The sequence below is a fragment of the Bemisia tabaci genome, chromosome 3 (genome assembly GCF_918797505.1).
Source record: "Bemisia tabaci chromosome 3, PGI_BMITA_v3".
Classification (NCBI taxonomy): Eukaryota; Metazoa; Arthropoda; class Insecta; order Hemiptera; family Aleyrodidae; genus Bemisia; species Bemisia tabaci.
The window spans coordinates 33,208,194-33,236,192 of NC_092795.1; the positions used below are offsets into that span (position 1 = coordinate 33,208,194).

The 27,999-nt window shown below is 36.6% G+C and overlaps 1 protein-coding gene across 1 annotated transcript; it reads right to left on the minus strand.

Annotated features, from left to right (window-relative positions):
• Window positions 1-1,200: 1,200 nt before the first annotated feature.
• LOC109043863 (tudor domain-containing protein qin) lies at window positions 1,201-27,994 on the minus strand. Its single transcript, XM_072297576.1, has 20 exons — window positions 27,785-27,994; window positions 26,348-26,511; window positions 25,031-25,218; window positions 23,700-23,861; window positions 21,127-21,528; window positions 19,870-20,269; window positions 18,074-18,356; window positions 16,596-16,860; window positions 15,593-16,054; window positions 14,777-15,171; window positions 13,322-13,636; window positions 12,362-12,808; window positions 11,039-11,332; window positions 9,556-9,603; window positions 8,527-8,967; window positions 6,687-6,857; window positions 5,972-6,065; window positions 5,229-5,364; window positions 3,814-3,976; window positions 1,201-1,302 (listed from the first exon to the last, which is right to left on the minus strand). The coding sequence occupies exons 1-20, from the start codon at window positions 27,992-27,994 to the stop codon at window positions 1,201-1,203; spliced, it is 5,142 nt and encodes a 1,713-aa protein (XP_072153677.1).
• Window positions 27,995-27,999: the final 5 nt, after the last annotated feature.

The window sequence follows — 27,999 nt, forward strand, 5'->3', positions numbered from 1 at the left end:
ATGTAAGGACTATCTCTGTTAGAGAGGGTGCTGACTCGATTTAAATCCTGAATGAGGATAATTGTGGCTAGCGCCTTCAAACATCAGTTCTAAGTAGAAATAATGCAACACTATTTGTGGTATAGTGTTCTGAAAATCAAAACAAATGAGAAAAATACAACTTCAGTTAAGTTAGTAATTAGGTAAATACAGTAAAAAAATAGATCCTCCAAAAAAGCATAAAAACCTGAGTCAAAAGAAGTAAAAAAATAAACTAGACGCACAGCTTCCCTCGATCAGCAATTCAATGGCAACTTCACTTGTCACCACTCCAGACAACACATTGGGGAGCTTTCTCTAATTACAGTTCCACAACTTTAAGCTTGTATAGTTGACAAAAGGGAACATAATAGAAATTTAATGCTATAGTCTACGCCACGAAAAGTGGCGGGTGAGGGGCGGAGACAGTCGGCCGGTCTAGTCAATCGTTGAAGGGTTGAAGCGCAGGTATTGGCCCGTAGTTGAAACGGGGTAACGACTGGGCCAATACCTGCGCTTCAACCCTTCAACGATAGACTAGACTGGCCGACTGTCTCCGCCCCTCATCCGCCACTTTTCGTGGCGTGGACTATAAATAAATGAACAATTAAAACAACAAGTCAAGGATTATGAATCTTCTTACAGCCAAAGCATGCACGACTATATGGTTACATTATGCACGCAATTGCCTGCCTTTATCACAATAGAGCTCCTCTTGAAAATAGAAATAGTGCACAAACAAAAGAGGAGCGATTACAAGATTGAAAAATTGGAATTAATACATATTAAACGAGATGCAAAGTAGAAAGCCATTGCGAAATGAGATCGCTTGAATCTATGAGAAGTTATGGCTAAAAACCAATCTCAATTTTCTAGAAACTTTTAAGAACTCTTGTACAAACAAATCTGATAATTTGACTCCATGTTAATTCATTGGTAGATGAGATTCTCATTTCACTAGCCAAAAATTAGAAATCGGACAGAGGAACATTATTCAATGGTCTTCGATCAACCTAGTAAATGTATCTGCCTAAAAATCACAATTGATAAATTTAATACTAAAGAGGACCTTGATAACTGAACTAAATTCACATCGGTGAGGGGCAAGACCAATGGTTCATTCAATAATTGTGAGAAACTATCAAGCGATGATGATGGTGAGATGCCAAGTCAGGCAGGTTTTCAGTCCACCTTTTGGAAGAAACCTGCATCTATCAAAGGTTGACAGACCGGTTCCTCTGTTCCGTCTTTGAAAAGCAGGACGAGCATCGGGTTTGATAGTTCCTGAAAAAATAAACAGGAAAATTGATTAACGTCTCAGACTTCTTGATTCCTGAGAGAGAGAGTTGAGAAGAAAAAACGCTTCTGAAATATTGATTCTTTCAGCACATTTCTTCTTGGAACTTTTTTTTTCTTTTTTTTTTTCTTTTTCTTTTTCTTTTTTTTTTTTAAGAATCCTCAATTCAAAAAAACTTCCAATAGTGTACATGGTGACTCGGCATCACTTAAATTTCGTCTTCTTTTCAGGTGATGTTCTTAACGAACGCCTGAGCATAATGAGCTTAACGAATTGGCCAATCCATGTGCAAATTTTTGGAAAATTGAGGCTGAAAAGGAAATTTTTTTAGCATTAGTGCTCAAGTCTTTCTTATGGCACTGTTGCTGTGTTGGCTTTTTGGATAAACCTCAGTTCAAAAATGATGCAGCAATCCGCCATCTGCTGTTGCAACTCAACAGAATTGGGCTTTTTTTCAACCAACCCATAATAGAATTAAAAGCGCACAACTACTCAATTTCCTTGGTCAGCAAGTAAATGGGAGCTCTCCTTGATCCTTCATTTGGTATTCACTTGTCAGCCCTGCTTTTCATGAAATTGGTAAACAGAATGTCTGATACTGCTTATTGAGTTTGAGAGGTACAGCACATCAAAACTAAATATCAACAAATGCAGGTCAACAGCACATAAAAAAAAATTGCACTCCTCTTATTTCTTCTTAGGCATGACTTGAATCCAATGCTTACTACCTAAAAATTATCATAATAACACACAACTTTGCCTCGAGGTTGGATCAAACAACAAAAAAATAAAACTCAACTGATCTTTGATAGAACTGCACTGTTGTAGGTTATGTAAAACAATATTTTTTGGGACCATCGATGGGAGGAAGATCCCAGATGCAAAAATACTCAAAGCTTAGGCCTTGTCCACACAACCACAGTTCCAGGAACTTGTTATGACTTATGTAACTATAATTTGTTCCTGGAACCCCCAGTTTAAGGAACTAATTCGTCCATACTGCGCTTGTGTGGGCAGGATCTTAAAAAGACCGTCCCACCGATTGAAGTAGAGTTTGCAGAGCATTTTCACACTGAAAATGCCCTAAAGTCAAAGGAAACCGAAATCTTTAAGATTGAACTTTGCAGTTCAAAAAACAAATTTGAGAAAAGGAGAGGGGGGGAAGCACTTGCAAGACAGCAAGAAGCTGTGGTGTCCACTACCACCGAACGACCACTAACCATAGCAAGGTCGAACTTTAAAGATGTCTACCGGCTCTCTGTCTCTTGTTCTGCATTTCCATGTTGTGCCTTGTCCTTTTTCATGAATAAAAGTATTTCTTTTCAACAAAGTCTCAGTTGTTTCTGTTCCCCAAGTCTAGGGGACACGTCAGAAGCGAGGCTATTTAGCAGAGAAAACTACAAATATTTTGAGTAGTTGCCTAGCCATTTTCAATCAGTAAAACAATATTAATAAAAAATTAAAACGTGAAACTACATTTTCAGTACGATGAAACAAACGATTGAAAGATTTTTGTACAAAGAAACGGAGGTCTTTAAGATAAAAGGTCTTTGAAAGATTTAGTCCGCAATGTGTGGGGTGTAAACTTGTCTGATAAAAATTTGAATTCACATCCTCCCTCTGGATACAAAAATAAATTAAGACTGCTGGCAATTGAGTCCGCACACTTGCGTGAGAATTAGAGTGTTATCACTTTAAAATACTGTAATTTCTGTAATTTGACTAAAAAGAAAAAACCGTCCCTTGGATTGCAGTGTCTTTTTTTCCATAAATAAATACATTTCTTAAAATTTTGCACTTGAGAGCGTATTAAAGAGCATTAGAAAGCGATTACCATCAAAATCCAAAAGTCAATAATTTTGATTAGAGTTGCAGCTTGTCTTACGACTGAAAAAAGTGACCATCGGTTGTATAAGTTTTTATAAGGATTAATTTGGCTTACTTTAGACCTTTTAACTTTCCGTTTCAACAAGAAAGTGTACAGGAACAAAAAATTTCACGAAATAGTGCAGGCCTCTTCTTATTGTTGCACTTGCTGAATTACTGCAACGTTTTCATGGTTTTCTAATATTGGCAGCAGAGAAAACTGCACTGAAACTCTGAAAAATTCTCTCAGATAAAACTTGCGTCCAGTGCATTGGCAGTTTTTTACTTTTGACTATCACACCCAGCAGACCGATTTTTTCATTAACTTTTAACGTTGTCGTCCGCGATCAACCTTCAATGGCTATAGGACATCTGCAACGCAGTCGCTTGCAAATGGAAAGTAAGCAATTGCCAACTTATTAGAAGCAAGTTCTACTGAATTAATTTGATGTGACTGAAGAGCAAGGGATGATATCTGTTTGAAGCTGATTCTTTTCTTACCGTGAAAACGTTACACTTATTATCAATTGCATTCTTCCCTGGAAAGCTGATTTAGTTTACAATTCATGACATTTTGCAACCTGTCACACACTTAAGATTACGAACAAGAAAGATCAAATGGATCGACTAACCTTAATGACAGCCTTCAGCGGACAGAAGATGATCTTCTGTAGGAGTTCGAATGCTTCTTTAAGCGCCTCCCCTGTCACACCGTCTGCTTTTTTCATGTCTGCTAGTCTTACACTGATACACTGTCTGGGAATGTCCATCCATTTCCTTTTCACAGGCCTCAAACTGTTGTCGAGACAATAGAAAATTCTTTGTGATTGTTTGATAAAGGAAAATAAAGAAGAGCAATTTTCAATGCTTGAATGTCCTTGCCACACGTGTAACAAGTTCTCTAAATGAAGGGTTAATAGCATCAACCCATTAAAAGATATTTTTGAAAAGCCCAAAATCAGCACCTCGTCTACTATCTAGAATGTATCGCTGGGTAAATGCAAAAATTTGCAACTCACTTGAATCCCATTATTCAGAAAGGTCACTATTGCAGGGGGTTTAATTGTTTCAGAAAAACACATATCTGATCAAATTGAAGCATGTTGACCAGTCTTTTTTTCTGGTATTTTTGTGCTGACCAAAAAGGCTACCATTTTTTCAAAAAAAATATTCCAAAATTTCCATACTGTTTTTCGAATAATAAGCATTTGAACCTACTAAAATAGCAACTTTTCTGTAATATACGATTTTAAAGGGAGAAAATCCCTCATAAAAAGGTAAATTTGAGCTATTAACCAGTGTTGCCTTCACTTTTTAAAGTGTCATGAATGCCACCGATACGTTTGTGTTTCGAATTCACCTATTTCAAAAATTTTACGAATATTTGTGGCTTACCATGGGGAGGAAATTTAAAAAATAAAAACGCGCTTACAAAAAAGCTCAACTTGCTGCTGCCATTTTATTTACATCAGAGTCAGATTTCATCAAAGTTAGGTAAAAATCCCCTCCCTCCTCATACAGACTGTCAGAGGGGCTCTTCCCCCTCTTATCTTCATTTTTTATTCCTCCCGCCTTTTATCCGGGTTCTAGATGTCGATTGTGCCCTTTCTGAAATATGGGATTAAATTTTTATGTTTAAAAATCTCCGACTGCTCATTATTTTCTTCAAAGAAAACTAATCCAGGTGTTTCCTTGCAATTTTTAAAGATTTTTAGAGAAAATTCACCGAAGAGTTCAATAGAAGCCGTTGCTTAGTTTTCTCTTAAATATAATAAGACATGAGCAGAGACTTGCAGAATCACAATCAGTGATTCAGATTTCTTTCAGATTCTTGAAGTATTTTCGAAATTCAAGGTCTTAAAAATAATTATGACACAGGCCACTTTTATTCATTGACTGGAGGATGGAATTCATCGAAAATTTACTCTTAGGTATTCTGACCTCAAAAGTGAACACTGCCTCAAGGTTTATTTGTCATTCCTCAGTTAGAATCTGGCTTAAAAAACGATATCTCTACTTAAAACGATAATGCTAAAAATAAGTTTACTTTTTGGTGGGAGTTGGTTGCTTGTTTCCGAAATCGATGAATCGAACCATGACCATTTCTTCGTTTTCAGGAAATTTAGCCACGATTACTGCTCGATACCAGTTGTCATCTTCGTATAAGGCACAACATTCTTGACCTGTTACAATAAAAAAAAAGGGCCATGAATGTAATTACGAATACGCTTATTTTATAGAGATTTGGTGCAGCTCCATCAAGTTCATGTACATTAACATATTAAGTTCTATTGGTCAAATTTCACAATGCATCGGTATTCCTGATGTTAGAATAGTTGAATTACAAAAAAATAAAATCAACGCAGCAAAAATTAGGTCAAAGCTAAAGCTGACAGGTCAATATGTCCCCTTTTAGGACAAATATGAGAAGTAACACCAGGGTAGCTTTGAGCACCAAAGGGTGCACAAAGCATAAAGATAAAGATGCATAAAGATAGGGTGCATAAAGATGTCACCCTTCAGAATTTGCTTTCCCCTTCTTTTTTTCCTCCAAGAGAGTGATCCTCCTGATGTCCCTATTTTCAAGGATTATTAAGATAAGAATGAAAACAAAAATGATATGATAAAAAACCACCCATACGTTAATCTTGGGATAAATTACTTCCAATATCCCATTTTAAGAGATGGAGGCATTGGAGAACAGACTGCCTGTTCATTCATAAATCTGGACAGAAGTGAAACTCTCTCTGTTTCAGATAAAGGATAAATACATTATCATGAACAACTTACCGATTCTTAAGGGCTCTAGAAGAGGACGACCAGAGGGTGCTTCCTTTTGGATTTCTTCAAACATTGCCTCGTATTCATTTAGAATCTCCAATAACTAGAAAGAGAAAGTAAACCCTAAATTTTGTACCAAACTCCCTTAAAATGTAACTTGAATATTGATGTTTATTATGCTACGGATAAAGGAACCTAAAGGGACAAAGAGAAGTTTTCAAGGGAGCAATTTGTATCGAGTCGATTCCGGATATTGGAATTCAAATTTCAGCAAAAAACTATCGCTGGCATCTCAAAAGATAAGTTGCAAGCAGTTAATTACATTTCTATACAGTTTCTAGTGAATGTAAATTGCATCAAAATGTTATATTTTAAGTGCCAAATTTCATAGATTTTATGCGTTCAAATTGCTTTTTCTTAAAACTAAGATATTCAAATTAGAAACCTCAAACAGTCATAACTTCCGTTCCATTCAGCATTTTAGGGCATTCCTTGGTTGCCAAAATCCTCATAAAACACTCTTTTCCATAGACGGAAAATTTCTTTCCGTTTGAATTTTCAGGCATTTGGATTCATTTTGTTGTAGACCATCATACAATACATCATGAGATTATAGGAACAAGAGGAAGTCTAGTTTTAAGGTTCTGGACATCCCACGAAGTGTGCACAGAAAGAGCTTAAAAATTTACAATTACTGAACTGCAGCAGTGGAAAATAGACTTACTGATTGTTCTGTTGTTTTTTTAATTTGTACGAAGAAATCTGTCAGACCGGCAATCGCTGTAACTTCAACTCCAACTTCCTCCATTGTGGGCAGTATGGGCAGGTCTAGAAATGCTCCAAACTCATTTACAATCTCTTTTTCACCGGTTTGTTCCGACTTAATGACTGAATCCTGAAGATAGAGAAATGTTATTGTCACCACTCATATTAATTAATCATCCTAGTTCATGAATTCATCGATATACTCAAATGAAAGGATGCCATCCTTCATAAAATTTTATCCGACAGGTCAACAATTTTTTGTTCAAAGAAGATCATTTTGACTAAAACATACCACAACATCTGAGCAAAGATGAAGGGCTGTTGTCAGCGTTTCTTACGAGTTATGTGCATATCTCTTGTTGCATAGAAATCAAAGTTTTAGTTTTGTAAAAGCCTCCCTCGGCTTCACGAGTAAGCAATGTTATAATCAATCCATGGTGTTCTAATACCCTCAAACGGTAACACTTTCAACCTTCTCAGCTGGCATGTACATTATTACCTAGCTTAATGATTTGAAGCTCTCCTACCAATTAATGACACTTATTTAGCTCTTTGACGAATGACATCATTTGTATAATCGAACTTCTTTCCATCTGTATAAAAAATGCTTGTTTGAATCTCATTCTGGAGTTGATTTCCAGACTTCCCCTCAAGTGAGTCGTTTTCTACAGAAGATTTTGAGGAGGACACAAGTAACGTTTTTTTCTTGTTTCGAAATTATTGAGTGGTCCATTTCCACCTTTGATTTTAAAATCAATTTCAGAGTGAATAGGTTTCGTTGGGATTAATTTTTAATATTTAAGCTTCCTGCAATCTGTGCTGAGCCAGGAATGCAATTTTGTCACATAAATTTATGTGCATAATTTTTAATTAAACCATTGACTTACAATGATTTTGTTGCCCCCTGAACCTAGCTTCAGTATTTATTCTGGCTAAATTCAGTAATATTGGTTTCTCTCAATAGTCCTAAAAACTTATTATGCATACATGCTGAAAATTAAGATACTTAGCATACAAAATACACTGTCAGAAAACAACAAAACTAGCTGTTAAAAAGCTTCTACTTTGCTCATTTACAATTGCCAAAATCAAGAAAAACGCAAACTCCGCCAAAGCCATGAAAAAAATGAGTTAGGTAACAGTAAAAGGAAATTACCGTGCAGAAAAGAAAAAATACCATTGGAGATGTGGGGGGTTCATAGACTGATAACACAATCTAGACGACGCACTAGGCCCGACTTAAGGCAGGAGAGGCGAGACAGCTTAGGGGGGTAAAGACACAACTTCACCTGAGTTGATGCAACCTGGTATACATGTGGTGCTATGTGACGCCCATTGCAGGAATGCGGCCACACGTCTGTCTTGTCCGAGGGTATTTCGCGTTTGCAGAAATTTAACAGCACCCAACAGCTGGACCAGGAACCAAGAGACGGCTGGACGGCACTACATGCAATCCAGGTTGCCTATCATAGGGTTAATCATACTTCTGATACAACTGTGGAGAAGTATTGTTGTTGTACAGAAATGATGGAACTAACGAAAAAATTGTTGCCAGATCTCGAAACAAGATGTTTCATCACTTGAAGGCAATGGACTAACAATTTGTGAGCGCCTAATTTATTTCCCTTCAGCTTGCCAACCTTGAGAGCAACTCAATTGCACTAGTTCGAGTCAATGGTTCGTGTGATTAACGCATTTACACCACTCAAACAATCGAGGCTCAATTCTCATGAAAATGGAAAGTAAGTGCAAAAAGGGCGAGCATCCGACGAACAAAAATAAATACGCAGACTGTTCACCTGAGCACGGTGATTGTCTTCAACAACGACTATCCAGCTGTCACTCTCTGGGCAAAACATCTCAGGTTTAATTCGCACTATATCGGAGATCTTGAGTTTAGCGTGTTCCTTCGAGGCATTAGATATCTTGAATTTGAAGCAGTGGATGCGCTCGCTCTGAAGAATGGCTGGGATTTCTCTCAACTGGTCTTCCTTCACCACAATAATGTCACCCAAGTCCACTAGTTGAGCTGTGATGGCGGGAGAAAGAGTGAGGATTCGGGCTCGGTGCCACTCTTCGTCCATTAAGACGGCACAGAGGGTGTCCACCTTCAACTTACTCAGGCTCGGAGCTTCGGGGACATAAGTTTGCATATCCTTGAACACGCTTTCTACTACTTCATCAAGGGCTGCCAGTTGACCGTAGAATGTATCAATGTCAACCACGCATGTGATTCTTACCTGAAAAAGAAGCGATCAAACTACAGCGGTGCAAAGCAAGCCTTGCGGAAAAAAAAGCCAAGTGAGGGTCTAATTTACCAAGCATAAAATGGAGTGCAAGGAAGTGGGCATAAGCAACATCAAACCACTTTAAAAACTTTTACAAGGTTAAATGCTTTAAAGAACAAATAATTAAAGGAAACACTCAGTGCTTTTTGATAAACCTATTATCATACGTTTTGATGGGTTTTATTCCCTACAGAAAGAAGGGGTCAAAAAATGCCATTGAGTTTCTGAGATTTCTAAAACTAGAAGAAAGAGTGAACAAGCAAGATCTTGCAGTAGAACTCCTGGTCTTGCAGGGGATTTGCAATTACATTATTCTTACTCATAAAATTTCCCACCAAAATGCGCAATGTAACAGTTTCTGGTACAAAATTTTGAGCAAGGATGGTGTAAACATCATACTTCTTACGAGTTTTACACGATGAGTTGGTTGAAGTGCAAATCTCCCGCATTTTCAAGAAATTCATAGGCGACAAAAACTTTGGTGAGAAGCATGTATAATGCAGTTAAGTCAAAGATACACAAAAGAAAAACTGATCTCACCTCATTGAATGATTTGTGTGACAGTAAACAGGTGACTTCTAGCTCCTCCTGCAGCAGATAATAAAGTCGCAAATCATCAGTTATAGTATAACTGCATGGGAAAATAAAGAGAAAAGGACGATTTACACCCTACATGAAAATTTAGCTAAAAGGCGTAAAAGATGCATTAATATGGGACTAGGAGCGCTATGGCTTAGGGTTGGACACAATTCCAGGCTTGAGTACTAAAAAATTGTAATGAAGAAAAAAATCTGCCAATATGCATTTAGGTTACAGGGAAAATTGTCCAGAGCCGTAATTCTTATGGAATAATGGCGCTCAAGCTCTTCGAAGGTTATCAAAATTGGGCACTGCTTTCATTTTCAGCCTAACAACCATCATTGTTGATGGCTCTTCACCACCCATCCCTCTTGCATGATGCGTGATGGTGGCAGTCACATAATAACTGTATGTCCCCACCGGCCTATCTTTTGATCCACAATACGCTGCCCACCATCTGGTACCCAAACTGAAGAATTGTTAGAATACAATGCTTTGAGGATGAGTGCCTTGCATATGAAGGTTTATGCGAGCATTAGTTGTCTTGACTTTTTTGACGTTGCATTATATGGGTGACGAACAGGACCAAGTGATTCTACCAAAACAGGTAGGTCACCAACTTATCTAGGTACCAGTTATCCCACTTTTACTGTACATGCAAAAAGTATTCCATTTTATACTCAGTGCTTCATCATTTATTTGTATGGGTTTAGTATTTAAAAATATCTTTGGAGCTTAGAAAATTTTGCCGCCGCAATTCACCGCAAAATTTTTAAAATGTGCTTGGGAATCTGAAAATCAGACAGAAGCACCGATCATAACTCCCTGATCACGAAGATATAAAGCGAAATAACGCCAAATCTGCCATTTTCTAGATTCAAAACGCGAAATCGCTCGGAATCCACGAAATTCACCGCGAAATTGGCAAAATTCGTACATATTCGAGAAATTTACGAACATATGCTCTAAGACGAAATTTGCCGCACTTTTTTTCAAATTAAAGATATTACAGAGTTGCATTTGAGCATTGGTCATCATTGGCTACAGCATCAGTGCTTCTTTAAAATAGAACTAGAGAGACTGAGCGATGGCTCCTTAAATCAAATTAAAAGCTTTATTTAAAGCTGTTAAACGCAAAAAGAGCTGCAAAAATAATGTTGAAATCAGCAAAAATAACATCGGAATGGTGAAAAATAACGGCAAAATCAGGAAAAAATAACAACAAAATTTTTCCATCTCCAATCCACACTTTTACTGCAGATAGGAGATTCCATTGATTCCTTTTCAAACTGATGCAATTTTGCAGGAGAAAAGGAGGTTCTTGAGACTGAGTTAAAGGATTGAATTGAACTAAATGATTTAGGAGAGGATCTCAGTTTCTAAATTCAATTTCAATTTTTCCTGAAATGTAAGTGTCATGAAAATGAGGGAAAAAGAAACTTACTTTTGGTTGTTCCCTCATATCTAGGACGGAAAGGGACAAACTTTCAGCAAAAATACTAGATTCTGCTATAACAGACTCTATGGATAATTCTGACACAACTGAAGGATCTCTCGGGATATCTAGAATTCGCGAATCAGGAGGGGGTGAAGTGAAGTCTACCAAAGAATTTCTGGACTTGTTCGAAGCGCCATCTGACTTGCTGGAACGAGAGAGACTTCGGAGGTCTATTTCTCTCGGCTTCATGATCGAAGCGACAATATTGTCAATTGATTCACTTGGTGGAGAGAGAAGATCCTGTAAAAAAAAAAGAACAGTTAATCAGACAGTTTTAACAGTCCCATTCGAATGAAGTCAAATGTCATCGCCAATGCGACCTTCAAAAACTAATGAATTTAATATTAAGCAATTGGTGAAACTGCAAAGAAAAGAGCTACACCAACCTATCAGCATTAAATAAGATAAGGAAAATCAAAATTGAGGGGTGGTCTCTAAATAATGTTTCCACTTCATTGATTGCTGCATCAAGTTTCTCTAACAAGCTTGATCATGGTATTCAAATAAAGAAATTAGACTAAATTAATAAAAAAGCAAGATAAAATCCGACTCTTAAGACTTGTGACTAGGTCCTTTGATTATAGCCATTAATGCTAGAGAAGTCAAAAATAACTGCCACTTTGCTGTTACAGTAATTAATAATCTGAAAACTCCTGTGGTGTCCAGCTCTGGGAGGAAATGGCTAGAAATTCGGTGATTGAAACTCAATTCAGCGGAGATTAATGGCTCAAATAGAAGTATATCCTCTGGAAGCTAAGTATTCCATTTCTTCAATCATACAATTGCTTTTTTCTGATTATAATGCTTGTTAAGAAAGAAAGGGTAGAAATTCTACTACAAACTGATGAACACCGAAGCAACGTAAGATTGAGGTACTAAAAAATTGAAGGTAAAAACAATACCAAAAAAAGGCGAGGGGAGATATATGCAGGTCATTCCTTTCTTTTGGCAACTAGCAATTGGCAACAATTCAGTTATTTCTGCTGATCATCTGCTTTAACAATACTGCGCAAACTTGCCATGATACCACCTATCAGTTACTTGTGCTCTTAGTCGCAACCACACACATCATACGACATTTCAAAAACAAATTCCTGGTACAGGTCTTAAATTCCCTGGTTTTCTCACTTTTTTCTTTAGTCCACCTTGTTCTAAATTTTTTCCTAAAATTCTCAGTCACTGGACTCCCTGATATTGCTTTCAGGCTGAGAAGTTGAAGTCAAATGGAGCACAGTCAGAATAAATGTAACAAAATTCTGGTGGATTTACCTCTAGACCAGCCTCATTTTCTTCATCAGATTCTTTGTTTTGGGATGAAACAACGACAACATCATCATCCGAGTCTTCTGAGATGGTGGAGCTTTCCTCCTCAGAGGCACCTCCTCGGATAGCATAACCCAAGCCAACAAGAATATCAACCAGTTCAATGCCTCCAGGGGGGGCGAAGGATAGTGCAAGAAAAGGCGCCCCATCTTTTTCAGGATATTGAAGCTTTACTCGGCATACTTTCTCCACGACATTGGCGTGGACGAAGTCGAGGACGTTTGTCTGCCATCTCCCGTCTTCAGACACTGCTCTCACATTGTGCAAAGCGAGGACGTGGCAGAACGTTGGGACTTCTGTTAAAAACACTCGCTTCCGCAACTCGCTTGCTTTGACATCCTCTACGTTCCCATAGTCGACGAACTGGACTTGATAGGTGCTATCACTCGTCACCTGGGGATGTGATAAAAAATTAGTGACCCAGCTTAGAGTTACCATTGATTGAATAATGAGATAAATTGATATTCATCGATTTAGATTAAATTTATGACTCGTACAACAAAATCACTGGTAGTAACTCCTACTGAAGATATCAACGTTTTTTGATGCATCAATTTAAATTTCCCACTCATAGAAAGAGCATCTTGAGTCAAAAATTTTCTTGAGTTAAATCGCACTTCACACATTACTGAGACCGAGGCTGTGGTATGAAAAATAACAACCTTGATCTCCTAGCTTTGGTTCAGCTATTGCACGTTGTTCATACTTTGAACACAGGTCTATCGATATTTTCCACTTTGAAGTCTTGGTTAAGAATCGATTAGTAAGGTGCTTGCTGCAAACACCCTGATGATCGTGATTTTCCATAGATTTAAATGGCAGATCAATCGAATCATTGCAAGGGACGTCTGCCACTGTCTGTGGGATGAAAAAATCTCAAATTGCTATTAAAAAGTAAGAAATTACCTTAATAATTTTTCCACGATACCAAAGCCCATTTGAGTGATATTGCGCAATGCACAGCTGTCCGGCATACCAAAACATGTCCTGAGGTTGCGGCTTTGAATTTTTGTACTGGACGAGCAGGGCTTGCTCGATCTGCTTCAACGTGTCCTCTCGACTCAGCTCGTGGAAATAGATTAAGTTATTTTCATCCACAAAGGTGGGTATGATATCCAACTCGAGATCATCCAGAGGTGCAGGTGGTTTCCAATCCATCGAGATTTCTTGGGCTGATGCACTTGCATTCTTTTTCTTCTTTTTAACCTGCATAGTTTTCAACTGAAACAAAAAGATTCAGTCAAAGAAATAACAGTCTGGATATAAAACTGGGCTTCCTGGGAAACTAAGATCTCAATAAATGAGGACATCTTAGGTGAAAAATTCAGTTCAAGGTGGCTGTTTCGCAAACAGCGTGCTAGTGTGCTTTATGATCTATCTTTAACAATGAAAAAATCCGATACTAACTTAAGATTGTACCTAATCAACTTGGAGGAAAAGATTGTTCTGACTCATGCTTACACTTTCATTTATTTATTTATTCATTAATTTTTATTTTTTTGTGTGCATATAACAGAAAGTAAGTCAGCATGATTGCTCAACTTTGTGCTGACAGATTTTTAATGCCATATATTAAACGCTAGTTAAACTTCTTGTTGCCTTGCAAGGTCTGTCATCCTGATAAAAGTTTAAGTCTTTATGTGTAATATCGACGATGAAACTGCAGAAATGCATACACCTTGATTGCGAGGTTTAAAAACTTATTTTCTTTTATAAAAGAAGAACAAACTAACATCATGGCTTGAAATTTTCACAGAATATTTTTAAAACGGTGGAAAAAAATCACAAAACTTTTCAAGAAATGATGTTTAGTAGTTTTCCACATAGAAAACGAAGTATGACAGGAAGTCTGCAAACCGAAATATACATTCCTGCAGTTTTGCCATTGATATAGTTTTTTACACCAAAACAAACTAATAAACAGGGTGTCCCAGGTAAACAAGAGAAACCTAAGAGATCAATTCTTTAGACTGAAATAAGACTATTTTGTTCTATGATATTTTTAAAGCGCTCAGCCAATAGGGAGCGCTTTTTTATTTCGACCTGCCTAGGTCTTGTCTGCATTCCGAGGTTGAATTTTCTTTTTGTGCCATCCACCTTTTTATTTTGGCTTTGCATCTTTTACCAAAGTAAATCTTGCTAAACTTTTTCCTGGCTGAGGAATGCACAAACTAATTTTAAATTGTAATAATAAGCCTGAAAAAACAATACATTCTGTGGATGCTTTCGCCTGGGCAAACTGCTGAGAAAATCTAAGAGCCGGTTAAGATAAGTTTTGATTGATTTTGAGAATAGTAAGTACTCGATGAATAGGAAATCATTTTTGAGTGCTTCTAAGGGAAAAAAAGTAAGATTGAAAACCTCCATGGACGATGTCCCAGACTGTCCGTCCTGGTCCTGCAGCCATGACACAACGTATGATCTACTATTGATATTGCTGGAACTTTCGTGCTGCATTTGTTTCAAATCGTGGAGCAAGTCTTCTGCAGGAGCAATGTACTTTTGGAATGTTCGGTCCGGGATTGCCAAGCCTTGCTGGACCACAAACATATTCATACTGACCCACTCTTCAATATCTGGCTCCAATGCACCACCGTAGGTCACGCGCTTCACCCACAGTTCAATCGGCAACGATTTTCTTTCTGTGTCGATTTGGCCTCGTTTGGTGATGAATACAGAAGAATGTTTGTTTAACTCTTCTTGAACCCGCTCAATTGCATAGCTTGCCCATTTTCCACCACCGGCTGCTAGTACACCTACATGAAAGAAAGTGCGTTTAAGATCTCGGCTGAACCCTCCAGAAAACTATTAAAGAAGTCTAGTAAGTCAAATAACAATTTTAACTGTTTCAAGACCAAAAACCGAAACAAGTTTTCTAATTTGTTTATTTTCATCATTATTTGTTTAGGCAAACGTCTTGAAAATTGAAAAAATTTGACAGGTAAAGGTAGATGCAAGTAATTTTAAACTCCCAAGAAAAAGACGAACTAATGTAAGAACGAATTTAATCAGCTTATCTACAACAGAGGTTGCCTGATTGTCCCTTATATGTTATGTTGATGACAGAAAAAAAACAACATTCTGGGATATGGAAAAATTGGCTCTGCGAGCGTTGGTTATTTGGCGTATGCGGTCGAATTGACCAGCATTAAGGGTAGTGTATTAAGAGATACTAACCTGCAAGATGACAGCGAATAGTTCCATCAATGAATCCTTTCAAGAATTTCTCCTTGATCGGCCGCAAGTGTTCTTTCTTCACTTGGCAATCCTTCCCGATATCTTTCATCACAACCAGGAAGTGATCATCGAATACTTCCCGGACTATACTACGGTACCAATGTTTATCCTCTGGATTGAAAGCTACGCAAATGTCACCCTCTTTCCACTTAGCAGATGGGTCAGGACTGCTCGTCGCATAAAACTTGTCTAGTTCCCAATTCAGTTCTTCGATAAATTTGTCTACTTCCTGATTATGCAGGCGAACATAGATCTGACTCGGAGAGGCAGCCGAGATAACTTTGACTTCGATACGGTGCGTTTGGTCACCATCTTCCGATTCTTCTGTGAGTGCTGTTGAGCTTGATGTAACACTTGCAGCGCAACTGATATCCGTTCCTTCCGTAAATGTTGCCTCTTCACCTTCAAATGAAAACAATTTAATTTTACTTTGCAAGAGAAACTCAATCAGTTACTTTATACAGATGTGAATGAAAGACATTGATGGGGCCGAGAAAATATCATAGCGTGATGCATAAGGTTTTATACTGTCTTGAATGAGAATAATTCTAAGGTTCCAAGAAAACATCACATTTGGACTGAAATGAACATAGTTGTTCATTATTCTGCATTATAAAATATGGAATTGGGAGATTGATGAGAAAAATACCTGATAAATTGCAGCGTGCTCAAGTTAAGCGTTTAATTGCTTTGAGAAAAGGATTAAGAAAAAACATCTGAATTGTAAAATTCATCATTGCTGGAGACATCAAAACAGAAAAAATACTTTTTACAATTATTCATAAAAAAAGTATGAATTTTTTTCAATTCCTGATTTTGCAGAGAAGGTACAAAACTTCTTAAACAATTTAAACTTTTAGCTGATGAGAGCTTGGATAGCTCTCATAAACCTGAGAAAAAAACACACTCTGATAAGTCCTGAAATAGTGATCACCACCATTACCTTCTTTTTTCTTTTTCTCAGTGGTCTTTTTCTTGGTTTTTTTCGTCAGTTTAGCCGCCACATCTGATGGTGCATCATTGAGTTTTTCTTGATCCCGCTCTGTGCAAAGACCTTGGAGTGCTGTGAGTTTCTTGGAATTCTGAACTCGGTGGAATGTGACGACAGTAGAGTTGACGCCTGTGCTCACTGCAACGCCCTCTTGAACCAGGTAAGCATTGATGCAGATGTCTGCATCTGGTTTCATCGTAAAGAGAACCACCGATACCTAAAATGAAAGACACTGCAATATTAGCTGTCATTCATTTGATATCTGTTACATAACATGACTATCCTCGAACAACGCAGATTGGTAATGTTGCATAAAAATGATAATTTCTTTGAAATAACACAAACGAAAACTTGCCTGCTCGCAAGTTCCTTCTAATTCAGTCCATTGGTACTTAGTTTGTTTCCGGAAAAATACGTTCAATTGTTATAATCAAGTTGTAATTATCCAAAATCTGAGCGCAACCAGAAGGTCAAGGAACAAAGGAAAGAGTTTTCAAAAAAAGTCTACTTTTGTTTCGGCTACAGCAAAAGTATTGATGTACAGAGAGAAGAACGAATAGGTACAGTCTACAAAATGCAGTCTATTCAGAAAATTTCACTAAGTCAAATTTGAGATGTTTGTAAGATAATCTGAACTTCAACAAAGCGTGGATTATGATTGTCATCTGCTGATTTTCCACCAAAAAAAAAAAAAAAAAAAAAAAAAATTGCCATTATAAGCGATTTATGTTAACTGTATGAACTTTCAACCGATGGCTGCTCAGATATGTGGATCACATAAAGTAGAAAGGAACCAAGTCATATCAATCATTGCCAAATTTCAACAGATGATTTATTTTTTGACAGTAGAACAATAGGATACATTCTTTTGAGAATTTCGGGGGGTTTCCTGCGGTATATGGCAAATTCTTTGAAATTTTCAAATTACACATACAGCCATTCTCCCCCCCCCCCCTTCCAAAAAAAAAATTAAAGGAATGAAATTTGCCAATTGCAGATGTGATTTTGTTCCTTTCTGCTTAACACTGTCAGTTTGAAAATACAAGTCAGGTTTATGTAAGGAGATTCTGAAAAGTAGATGCTGTTTTGGGACCCTTCATTAGGGTATGCAAACTTCATTCCAGTTAACATTTTTCTGTAGACATTTTGGTTGTAGACCAAAGAGGGAGACTTTATTTCGTATCACCTCATTCTACGTAGACCTTTTGTCTATAAATTTGAAAATCAAATGCAAAATCTTGAAGTTCATGAACTTTTGAGTTCTTTTACAACTTTGCCTAAGAATTAAGGGCTTCAGGACTTAACTAGGAAAATAAAAATTGAAGATACTTAAGGACTTGGTACGCTTCCTTACACTCTGTAACAGATGCTCTGTTGGAACAAACATGAATCATAAACAAAAACAAATAGATGATGTAAGTAGAACTTACTTTAGGTTGATTGTCAACAACCTTGATGTCTTGGATAACTAGACGTGCCAGCGTGTATTCAAGCTGTTGTAAAAGCTTGCCTGCTTTTTCAGGCCACTGATCTGACTTCTTCGGGGGCTTGATGTCACACAGACTGCAGTGGATTGCTTGCGTGCTCATTCGCAAGAACTTTGGTAAGAGGGCTCGAACGTCCAAGTAAGTAACTCGCTCTCTATTTCCAAAATCGACATAAAAAACGTCAACGAGCCTCTTGCCTGGAAGATTGGTTATCACTGCTCGGTACCTGAGGTTTGAACATTTTGAGCAATCAATTACTATGAAGCATTATGTAGGGAAATGTTTTATCACTGATTTCAGAGATGGATTTTGATGAAATTTTATGCAACTACACTTATGTTGCTACACAAATCAAAAACTTAATTTGCAAAAACCAAAGAAGTTATTTTAAAAGCATTAGAGAGATCAATTTTTAGTCAGACTGATTTGCAGAGGGCTAAAACATATTTTTAAAAATCATGGATTGACTTTTGACTTTCATGTGTAGTGCTATCATCATACTCCATGAAATTATTTTAAACATAACTGACAATAATGGCGTTAAAAGAGAGTTACCTTAAAAAAGGACCTAGTTAATTTGTAATTTTCTTTTATTATTTTCTATGACAAAAAAAAATAAATAAATAAATAAAGCAATGAACTACTAAACAAGGTGCGAATTTAGACATAATGATTCGGGTTTCCACATCAAAATGTCACGTAGAACATGATTTGCCCATCAAAAATCCCTGAATTTGACTCCTAACCAAGATATTAACGTTTTCCCATGCATAAATTCAAAATTCCCACTCAGAAAAAAAAAATCACCATCTACTTGAATCTAACCATCTAATTGAATTGCACATTGAGCATTACTGTGACAATGTTAACAGTATGAAAATATGATGACCTCAATGTCTGCGCTTCTGCTCAGCTATTGCACATTGTTTATATTTCGAACAACACAGAGTGGGGAAGAAACACTGCTTATCAAGATGCTTGCCAACACTGTTGTAAAGCGTGATTAGATTCTGGTAGACTCTGGTTTTTTTTTTTTTTTTTTTTTTTTTTTTTTTTTTTTTTTGTTTGTTGTTGAGCCAGAAATTCAAATTTTTCGTGACCAACGCAAAATGAGAATATTACTATTTCAGTTGAGAGTTAGTTTCAGTAATTTTTGTTCCATACGAAATTTTGAAGAGGAAACATAAATCAGAAAGCTTAAATTTGTGTCTTGTCTATTGGTATATTCTTCCTTTTTAGAAGGAATGCAATTTTTTTTAAAAGACATCTGAGTACAGTACTTATGGTATTGAAATATTGGCTCCTTATTTACGTTACTTTGATCTACTAATGTTTTCTGGAGCTGTTTAGTGTAAATACATGTCTATTAATTCTTACTTCATTCTCAACAAAGTTTTCTTTTCTTTTCAACTACACCTAAAATATTTAACACTATAAAATGGACTCTTGATGAGAGGAAATAATTTTGTCTACACCAGGAATATTTTATTAAGTTATTGTTTTAGGGTTGGACCTTTTTTTTTATTTGCCTACATCATTAAAAATGCTAAACTTTAGACAAATCTTTCCCTTTTATCCTTATAAAACTGATAAACAATCATTCAAACCTGTACAATTTTATGAATCACAACAAAAATATTGAAAATTTATGAAAGAAGCAAATTTACAAAACGACCTGATCACCAAAAATAGTATTTATTCCCATTTTCATTTTCATTTTTATATTATTGATTTATTACCATTTTTCATCCTCGGAATATTTTGCTGCAACAGACATTCCTACAACTGGGTTGAGGATGTTTCCAGGTTGCCTCGCTGGATCCGAGTATAGCTCGGTCATCTCTGCCATGAGCTCGTGCAGCTGCCGGTAGTGGGTGTCCAGCTCAACGCAGTAGAACTCGCTTGGTGAGACTACATGTGAAATGTGGCCCTCGACTATGTCACCCTTTGCGAATTTTGACTTAGGAATGAGCAACGTTTTTGGAACCTCCTGCTTTTTCTCTGAGGATGGGAGGAATGAGGCTAGTTCCAAGAAGATGAGAGCATCACGCACTGAGACATGGTTTATTTCATGCACACGCACCAAGTCCACTTCAAGACCTTTCTCTGTCACTTCCATCACATGCATCATGACTTCACCTACAGAAAAACGAGAATCTACTAAATTTAAAATGGAAACCAATTCATAGACAAAAACATTAAACTTCACCCAATTTTAGCTAAGTTTGTTCTTCCATGAATTTGCTGAATGATGAAATTGATAAAAATTAGTTCATCATTTTCCTGGTTTCAACCGATTGGATTGCTCCATTTTCTCTTTGACTCCCTTATCTATCAATTTCCATTCGGCCAGCAGGGTATCTACAGACTCAGGGGAGGAAAATTTGTTGACATTTGCAGGTTTTAACCGATTGAGATTCCTTAACTTTTCACATCGACCATTAAAATCATGATAAAATAAAGAAAACAAACCTGAGGCTAAAAGACATTGAATAAAGTGTTTTAGCCGTACCAAATCACATCCAGACTGAAAAAATAAGAAGGTTGATACAGCAGCAGGTTATTCTCCATTCCTCTGCACCTGAGTTTTCAGCTCTTGAATTACTTTTAATGAATTTTTTAGTTATAACCTGGCTCCTATTTGTCACCCTCATCTTTTTGCAAGAATAAACAAAGATTTTTAACTATATTCATAAGTTTTCTGTTGTTAAATCTTATCTGAATTACCGATCTTTTGACAAGCGTTTGGCAATTTTCGCTATGGTACTGTCAGGTAGGTTATTCAAACTCCTATTAAATAAATAAATGAAGGAACTAACATTTCTTTTCCCATGGATGCTCAGATATGTTTTTTTAACAAATATGGGAATTCCCTCTTTTTCTTGAGTGACTCATTCATTCATCATATGTAAGAGATTTTCTATTCTATTCATTGATTTTCAGAATACTTACATTTATCACATAACTCAGTCATTTTCCTTTTTGCCTCAACACACCATGTTCCTTCACGTGGATGACATTCTGACAACGAGCAGCGGATTGCATATGCTGGCTCTTGACTTGATCGTGCGGCATTATCCTGAAGCAGGATATATCCACATAAGCTGTGGTTCCATAGTCGATGTAAAGAACAAACACCTTGCCAGGCTTATCAGGTATGTCCGTCTTCAGTACCAACCCACGGTACCAGTCACCAGACTGGTCTTTGGTATCTTTCTCAAACGTAACCAGGTACAAACCCGATTTATTCAAAGATGCTGGTACCTCAGGATTGGTTGTCATGACGTATCTGCGATATCTTTCTTTGTTTTGCTGCAGTATATCTGACACTCCTTTGCGGTTTATGTAGAACTCAGAGGGAGAGACAATGTGAGCAACGGTTACCATTTCTGCCGAGCCTAAAATAATAAAAACCAATAGATTTCTTAGAGTAAAATATGGATTATCTTTTTCAGTCAAAATTTGCATTTAAAATGCATGGTTCAACTGCTGAATATCCCCTGAAAATATCAAATCACAAATTTCACAGTTTTCCAAACCCCTTCCTTTTTGAAATGCACTCTTAACTTACAGACCACTCATAAAATGCGAAAGGCTCCAGATCAGATTTTTTTAAATTGTCTTCTTTCCTCTCGTAATGCATCTGTATCACAGGTTTACATCCCTCTAAAAAAATTAAATGATGCTCCGGTTAACCCCAATTGGTTTTGAGTGATGGATTTTGGATGAAAAATTGCTACCTCCTGACTGATTTTCATCTCAGATTTTCCAGAAATTGACACTAAGTACCCATACATTTCAGCATTGTATAACGCAGCCCTGGAAACCTTCCCTACCCCTATAGCAATTCCACGACAAAGGATCAGATCTCCCTCTCCCTTTATAGCACTCTGTATTTTATGGACAGCCATTCCATTTTGAAACCTTCCTCATAATTAAGCTATGTTAAATGAACAGCTAATGGGTCAGTTGCGCTGGTCACAGAATCGTGTTTGGATACTTGATTGTAGTAGATTAGCTAGATTAATAAGATCTGTCCAAACAGCAACTGCCTATGTTCAATATTAACAGAGATATTGCGCTTTGAAAAGTCGGGGTTTCGACGTCATTCACCGCGGTAATAACACCCTTAGTTTCATCCTCTTTTCTTCGATTAGTGATGCAGAGGGCGCAACGTGAAACTTCAATGACATTAAACATAAAAAAACTCAAGAAAAAGATGGAATGGCACTTCAAGGATCTTATCAGGAGATAATGGACTCGACAAGAGGAGGTAAGGCGGTCAGTCAGTTCATCACAGTTTATTTATGTTTAATGTTGTTGAAGTTTCCTGTTGCACCCTCTGCATCACTGATTGAACAAAAGAGGGAGAAACCAAGGGTGTCACTACAGCCACGGATGACGTCAAAAACCTGACTTTTCAAGGGGCGATATCTCTGTTGATATGGAGCAGAGGAAGTTGCGCTATTAGGAGAGATCTTATTATTTTTCGCTAATCTACAAGAATCAAGCATCAAAATACGATTTTGTAACCAGTGCAACTGACCCATTATAGCATAAGAATCTTCATATACTTGAAAAAAAAAAAAAAAAATCCAGAATGAAACCATTAAATAGACACCATTGACTAATCTTCCAGCAGAATTTATCTTCTGACTCTGAATCTTCTCCATCTCCATAACTCTGAATAGCATATTGATGACTGGAGTCAAGAAATAAAAATCTTAAAAATTGTAATGTTGTGAGCCTCTGCTCATGTTCATGTGTTGAAGGAAAACCAACCGACAGTCTCTAATGAAGTTTTCGGTAAATTTCTTTCACTTGTTCTAAAAAAAATTATAAAATTGTGAGAAGACATTCTGATTTAGTTTTTCTTAAAAAAAAAAAAAAAAAAAAAAAAAAAAAATGTTTGGAGATTTTTAAACCATGCAATTGAAATGCAATTTTTTTTTTCATTCAGCTAAAACTTTTTTGAGTTTTTTTTCATTTCTTAATACACCCTTAATGAAGACCTGCGGTTCCCTCTCAATTTTCCTGACCTCTCCTGAAAAAATACTAGACTATCCTCTTGAGATTGGAGCAAAAATATTTACTTCTTTCAAGTTATAGGTGGTTCTTCCGAGCGTTTTCAAATATTTGATTGCAACAACATTCCTAATGTTTGTATGAATCTAGTTAATTAAAACTTTGATATTATTCTAAAGCTTTGAAGAACCTTGCATGAACCAAGAGATAATTTACAGCAGTTTAAGAGAACAAACATGAATTCTAGCAGCATCCTCAGAAATTCTTAGAAATTTCTCATTATCATTCATTATTGTGAAATCAGAGATGTCAGTTCCATCTTTAGAAATGCTTAAGAAGAGGTAATAATACCTCAATAAAGTCGAGAAATTGAAATGAAATTTTACACAAGAAATTATTAACTTCTTCGCTAGAGCATTGGAGAGATTAGAAAAATAGCCACGGAGCAGAAGCAGAAAAATTCCCAGTTTTGAACTCCTATCCCGTAGTGAAGTTTGAAAGCGATGGGGCGATGGCCTTTAAGAGCCTGGCGTTTAATTTATACCTGGTGCTAGAGTAGCTAAGGTCGTTGGTAGTATAGGCGATGAGCGACCTGAAGTTGCATTTTCAGTAGTGGATTCAACATTTGCCAAACTTCCTAGACTGTCACTTCCTAGACTGGAGTGTTGTGAGAGGGTGTCATCTTCTTTGGCCCCAGTGGGGATACCTATGATCAGAAATAAGAAAATAACTTACCACACTCAAGATGAAACAGATATTTTGTTCATTTTAAACCACCCCTTGAGGACTGCTTAAATTGCAGTAAAGGTAGGATGGAAACGTTTTAGACAATATTCATGGAACACATTTTTATTTACAGGACCTTTATTTTTAAAATGTAAATAATGCATTCTTGTTTGCAGTTGGGTCTAAATTCTGTATTATTTTATCCTCGCACAAAACCTTTGCGATGGAATTTTGAGAGTATATTTTGAAATTGAAAAGATTTTTTTAAAGGGGGGGAGGGAGGAAGTCCTCATAGACCATCAACAATGCTTTCTTTCATTCTCTTTCAAAAAGTTGCAAAGAAGAGAAAAATTGTCGTAGATTTTACTGCCAAAGGTAAGCAACCCAGAGGCAGCACCTAAATTCATCTGTCCGTTCAAATCCAGAGAATTAGTTGCTGCACAAAAGATCTTAGACCCAAGTTCACTGATAAAATAAAAAACAATTTCACTCCAAGACAAAACAAAGGGACTTCAGTTTCCAAAGAAAAATTTACAGGAGAGTAAGTTTTGTTGAATCTGATGGAAAATTTGCACATATTTTCTGTTTCAAGTAGTTTCAAACAAAATATCTAAAGCTCATTAAGTGAGTCTTTTGAGCCCAGCATGCGATCTGATTTGGAAAACTGAGGTATGCGAATTATTTTGAAGTTTGGCCTTTTATAAATTAAATACTCCGATTCCAGGATAAAAAAAAAAGTATATATTCCCGAAACAAAGTGTTTCTGTAAAATATACGTCATCAACTGAAAAACATAGAAAAATCTAGGGATTCCAGGCGTGGAGCGATTTTCGTCCTTATCACTACCTCTACTTTTCAATTTTGATGCGGTAGCACAAAATATTCCTGAGGCTGATGCCATATTTTTTTCCCCTCTCTTCGTTACGTCGCTTTTGAGAGAGACAAATTTTGGTCAAAATCTTGAAACTAACATCATAAACAGGGGAAAAAATTGGAACAGGTCTCAGAAATTTTTGAATCTTAACACATCAAGAATTCAAAAATGTTTTGCGTGAGAAATTACCACGGCTTCAAGTGCGTTATCCAGCGGGAAAATTATGAAGGAATCGCCATAAATATAGATACAAGTTAATAAAAATAAGTTCTTACCATACTGTTTGGATAAAGATGAGACACTCTCAGAATTCTGGATCAGTTCCTCAACTCGAATGTGATCGGAAACATGTTTATCTGAGACCAGTTTCACTTTGGGAAGAGCAGGACAGCTCAATTTGAAACAACCTTCAAAAGCCTCTTTGAATGTTTCTGACACTTGCTTGTCCGTCAATTTTTCTAGCCTATAAAAATCGAAACGCAAAAATTGAGCTTTTCAGCAAGAAATTTCAAAAAATTGGTACAAGGCCTGACACAAGCTTTACCATTCCTTCACCAGAGCTTAAGAATTTGTTGGCTGTATACATAAAGGAAATTTTTAAAACCACTTGTACCAGTCCAGGGATAATTTTCAGTGGTTGCTACTGCTGCGTTGAGCAAGTTAAACTGATGCTGCTAACTGCTAAGCATGTAAAATGCTTAAAAAATTGGAAAATTTCCAAACAGAAACACATTGGGACTTCGTCATCATCAAGTTGATGAATAAGAGGCTTCGACTAATGTAACTCTCCAGTTTTTCCAATTGAAAGCAGATTGCAAGGAGAGTATTTCGGTATCTTATACCATTGAGATAATATTAACATTCAATGCGTGCTATATACAATCTTAATGCTCAAAGAGAAATCAGTTAAAAGATTTAGTTTACAAAAACAAACTTCAGGTTCTTTCATGGCTTATCTAATTGTAAAGAGATTTTTGGTGGAAAACTAATATTTGAAAATATTTTCCTATGATAGTTACAAGCGACTGAAATTGATTAAAACATTTTACATGGAGAAAAAAATTAAAATGATTGAGAAAAAAAGATGTTTTGTTTTATGTGGGATCTGGTCGATTCCGACCGTTTTTCACTCCAAATTTTGAATTGAAAGTCAATTGTCAAATCCTTGCATATGAGCGATACTTTCTACACAAAATTTTGATATTAAAACAAGTAAATCTGGGCCATACTTTATAGATAGTCTATCCACCTATGGCTGAGTTTAAGAAGTTAGACGCAACTTGAAAAGTTTCTCTGAACATAAAATAATACAATAAAATATAGTGATTATTGAACTCACTTGCAAGGAAGATTATTGTTTTGAATGAATTAAAAATTGTTTTCGTTTTAATGAATGTATCTGTGCCATTTGTAATCCTTAACCTGGGACAGGAAGTTTTGTGTTGCGTACTGCCAATAAATTTTATTTTTGATCCTGCAGCATTAAATGAGATGGTAGTTTTTAGAGGAAAAATACAAACTTACAAAGTATCTAGAATGTTTTGGTCTGGGCTTTGAGTCATCAAATAAAAGTAATCAATTTAAAAATTTACCTGTACGTGGTCTCTTCACTTGGCGCTTCACTGCTGTCCCAACAGACATTTGATGGTACGGTTGTTGCTATTTCATCTAATGCCTTGTTCAATTCAAAAACATTTACAGAGACCCCTTTCTTTGCAACAGCTTCTTTGGCTTCAGTAAGTATAGCCTCAATACTCTGCAAACAAAATTTAATCGATGCATGGGGTTATTATGTGACAATTATCTGCATTAATGGATCATTAGACAGGGAAAGGGGGCGGGGGCATTAACGACAAAAATACTTGGTTCCTCATAGAAAATTGATGCTGAACACGGTGAGCTGACAGAAAATTTCCAAATTCAACTTCCCTAAATACACAGGGAAAATATAAGCATTTTCAATACTTGAAAGGCCGAACTTCCCACTTACCAGAGTACCTGGGTCTCCTTAAGTCAAACCTTTTTTTAAGACACAAGGAGGAGGTCGGAGAGCAATCAGCCCACTGCCGATACCCAGTTTAGGACCTGGCGCATCTTAGCTTTGCTTTTCCTGGCTTACTTAGCCATTCTAGTACTTAAATTAAAACTAGTTAAACTTTTCATTTCAAAGAAGAGTGCTTCCTTTTTTTCTGCAATTTGGGAGACACTGAGTGTCGAGGATGAAAATCTTTGTGAAACCAAGCTTTAGTTATTTCCTAAATGTATGTGTCTCAGTTGAAAGCTGATTTGACCAATATTGGTTTTGGTTTTTACGAAAGTCAAAAGTTGGAATTTGGTGATATTAAAATGCAACGCGATCTGTGAAAATGGACCTTTATTTTCCAGTAATTATAAGTTGATTTATTGGAAAAACTTACGCATAAAGGAAGGAAATATGGAGACAAAAAATGGCAAGAATGACATGCATTAGCGCAAGTTTGACTTTGAGAGCTCAAAAATTGAGGGAGATATGAGGGGCTTGGAGCACGAGAGGCATAAGTGCAGTTTATCTAAAAATTGAGATTTTAAAGATTTCAAGTAAAACTAGTCCCAATGCATATTATGAGAAAAATTTTCTTCCAAATTCCAATTTTTAAGCATCAAAATGTAAGTTTGAACTCTCTTTCCGCCGTAAGGATTCATGTAATTTTTCAACTTCAAACTCGTATTTCTCGAAATGGCAAAAACTGCACTTATGCGCCTTGTCTTTCAAGCCCCTCATATGACGTCTAGAAGTTCCAAGACAAAAATTATGCTCATCAAAGGGCATCAGATCTTAAAATCTATTAGTGCGAAGGTGGATTATAAAACCAACCTTTGCACTTATAGATTTTTCAGTATCCACAGTATTTTAAGTACTTTTTTCTTTTGTGTATCCACACTTATTAATCACTGGAAAATGATTTCACTGGCACTATTCCGATTTTTCGGGTTGCCTGGACAAACAGATAATCAATGTGACAGAATGGGCAAAGAAGTTTGAGACTCACATTTTTGGAGGCGGCTAATTCTTCTTCCAACTGAACATAAGCATTCATTAAATTGTTTCTTTCTTCCCGGAGTTTGTTGAAAAAGTTATTCTCCGCCACCTGGAGAATACCATTGATGCAAGCAAATCGCTCCGTTGCTTCTTTCTCGATCGCTAGCAAGTCTTTGATAGCTCGAGCTTGGAATTTTTTCACACCGGATTCCTTCGACATGCTCT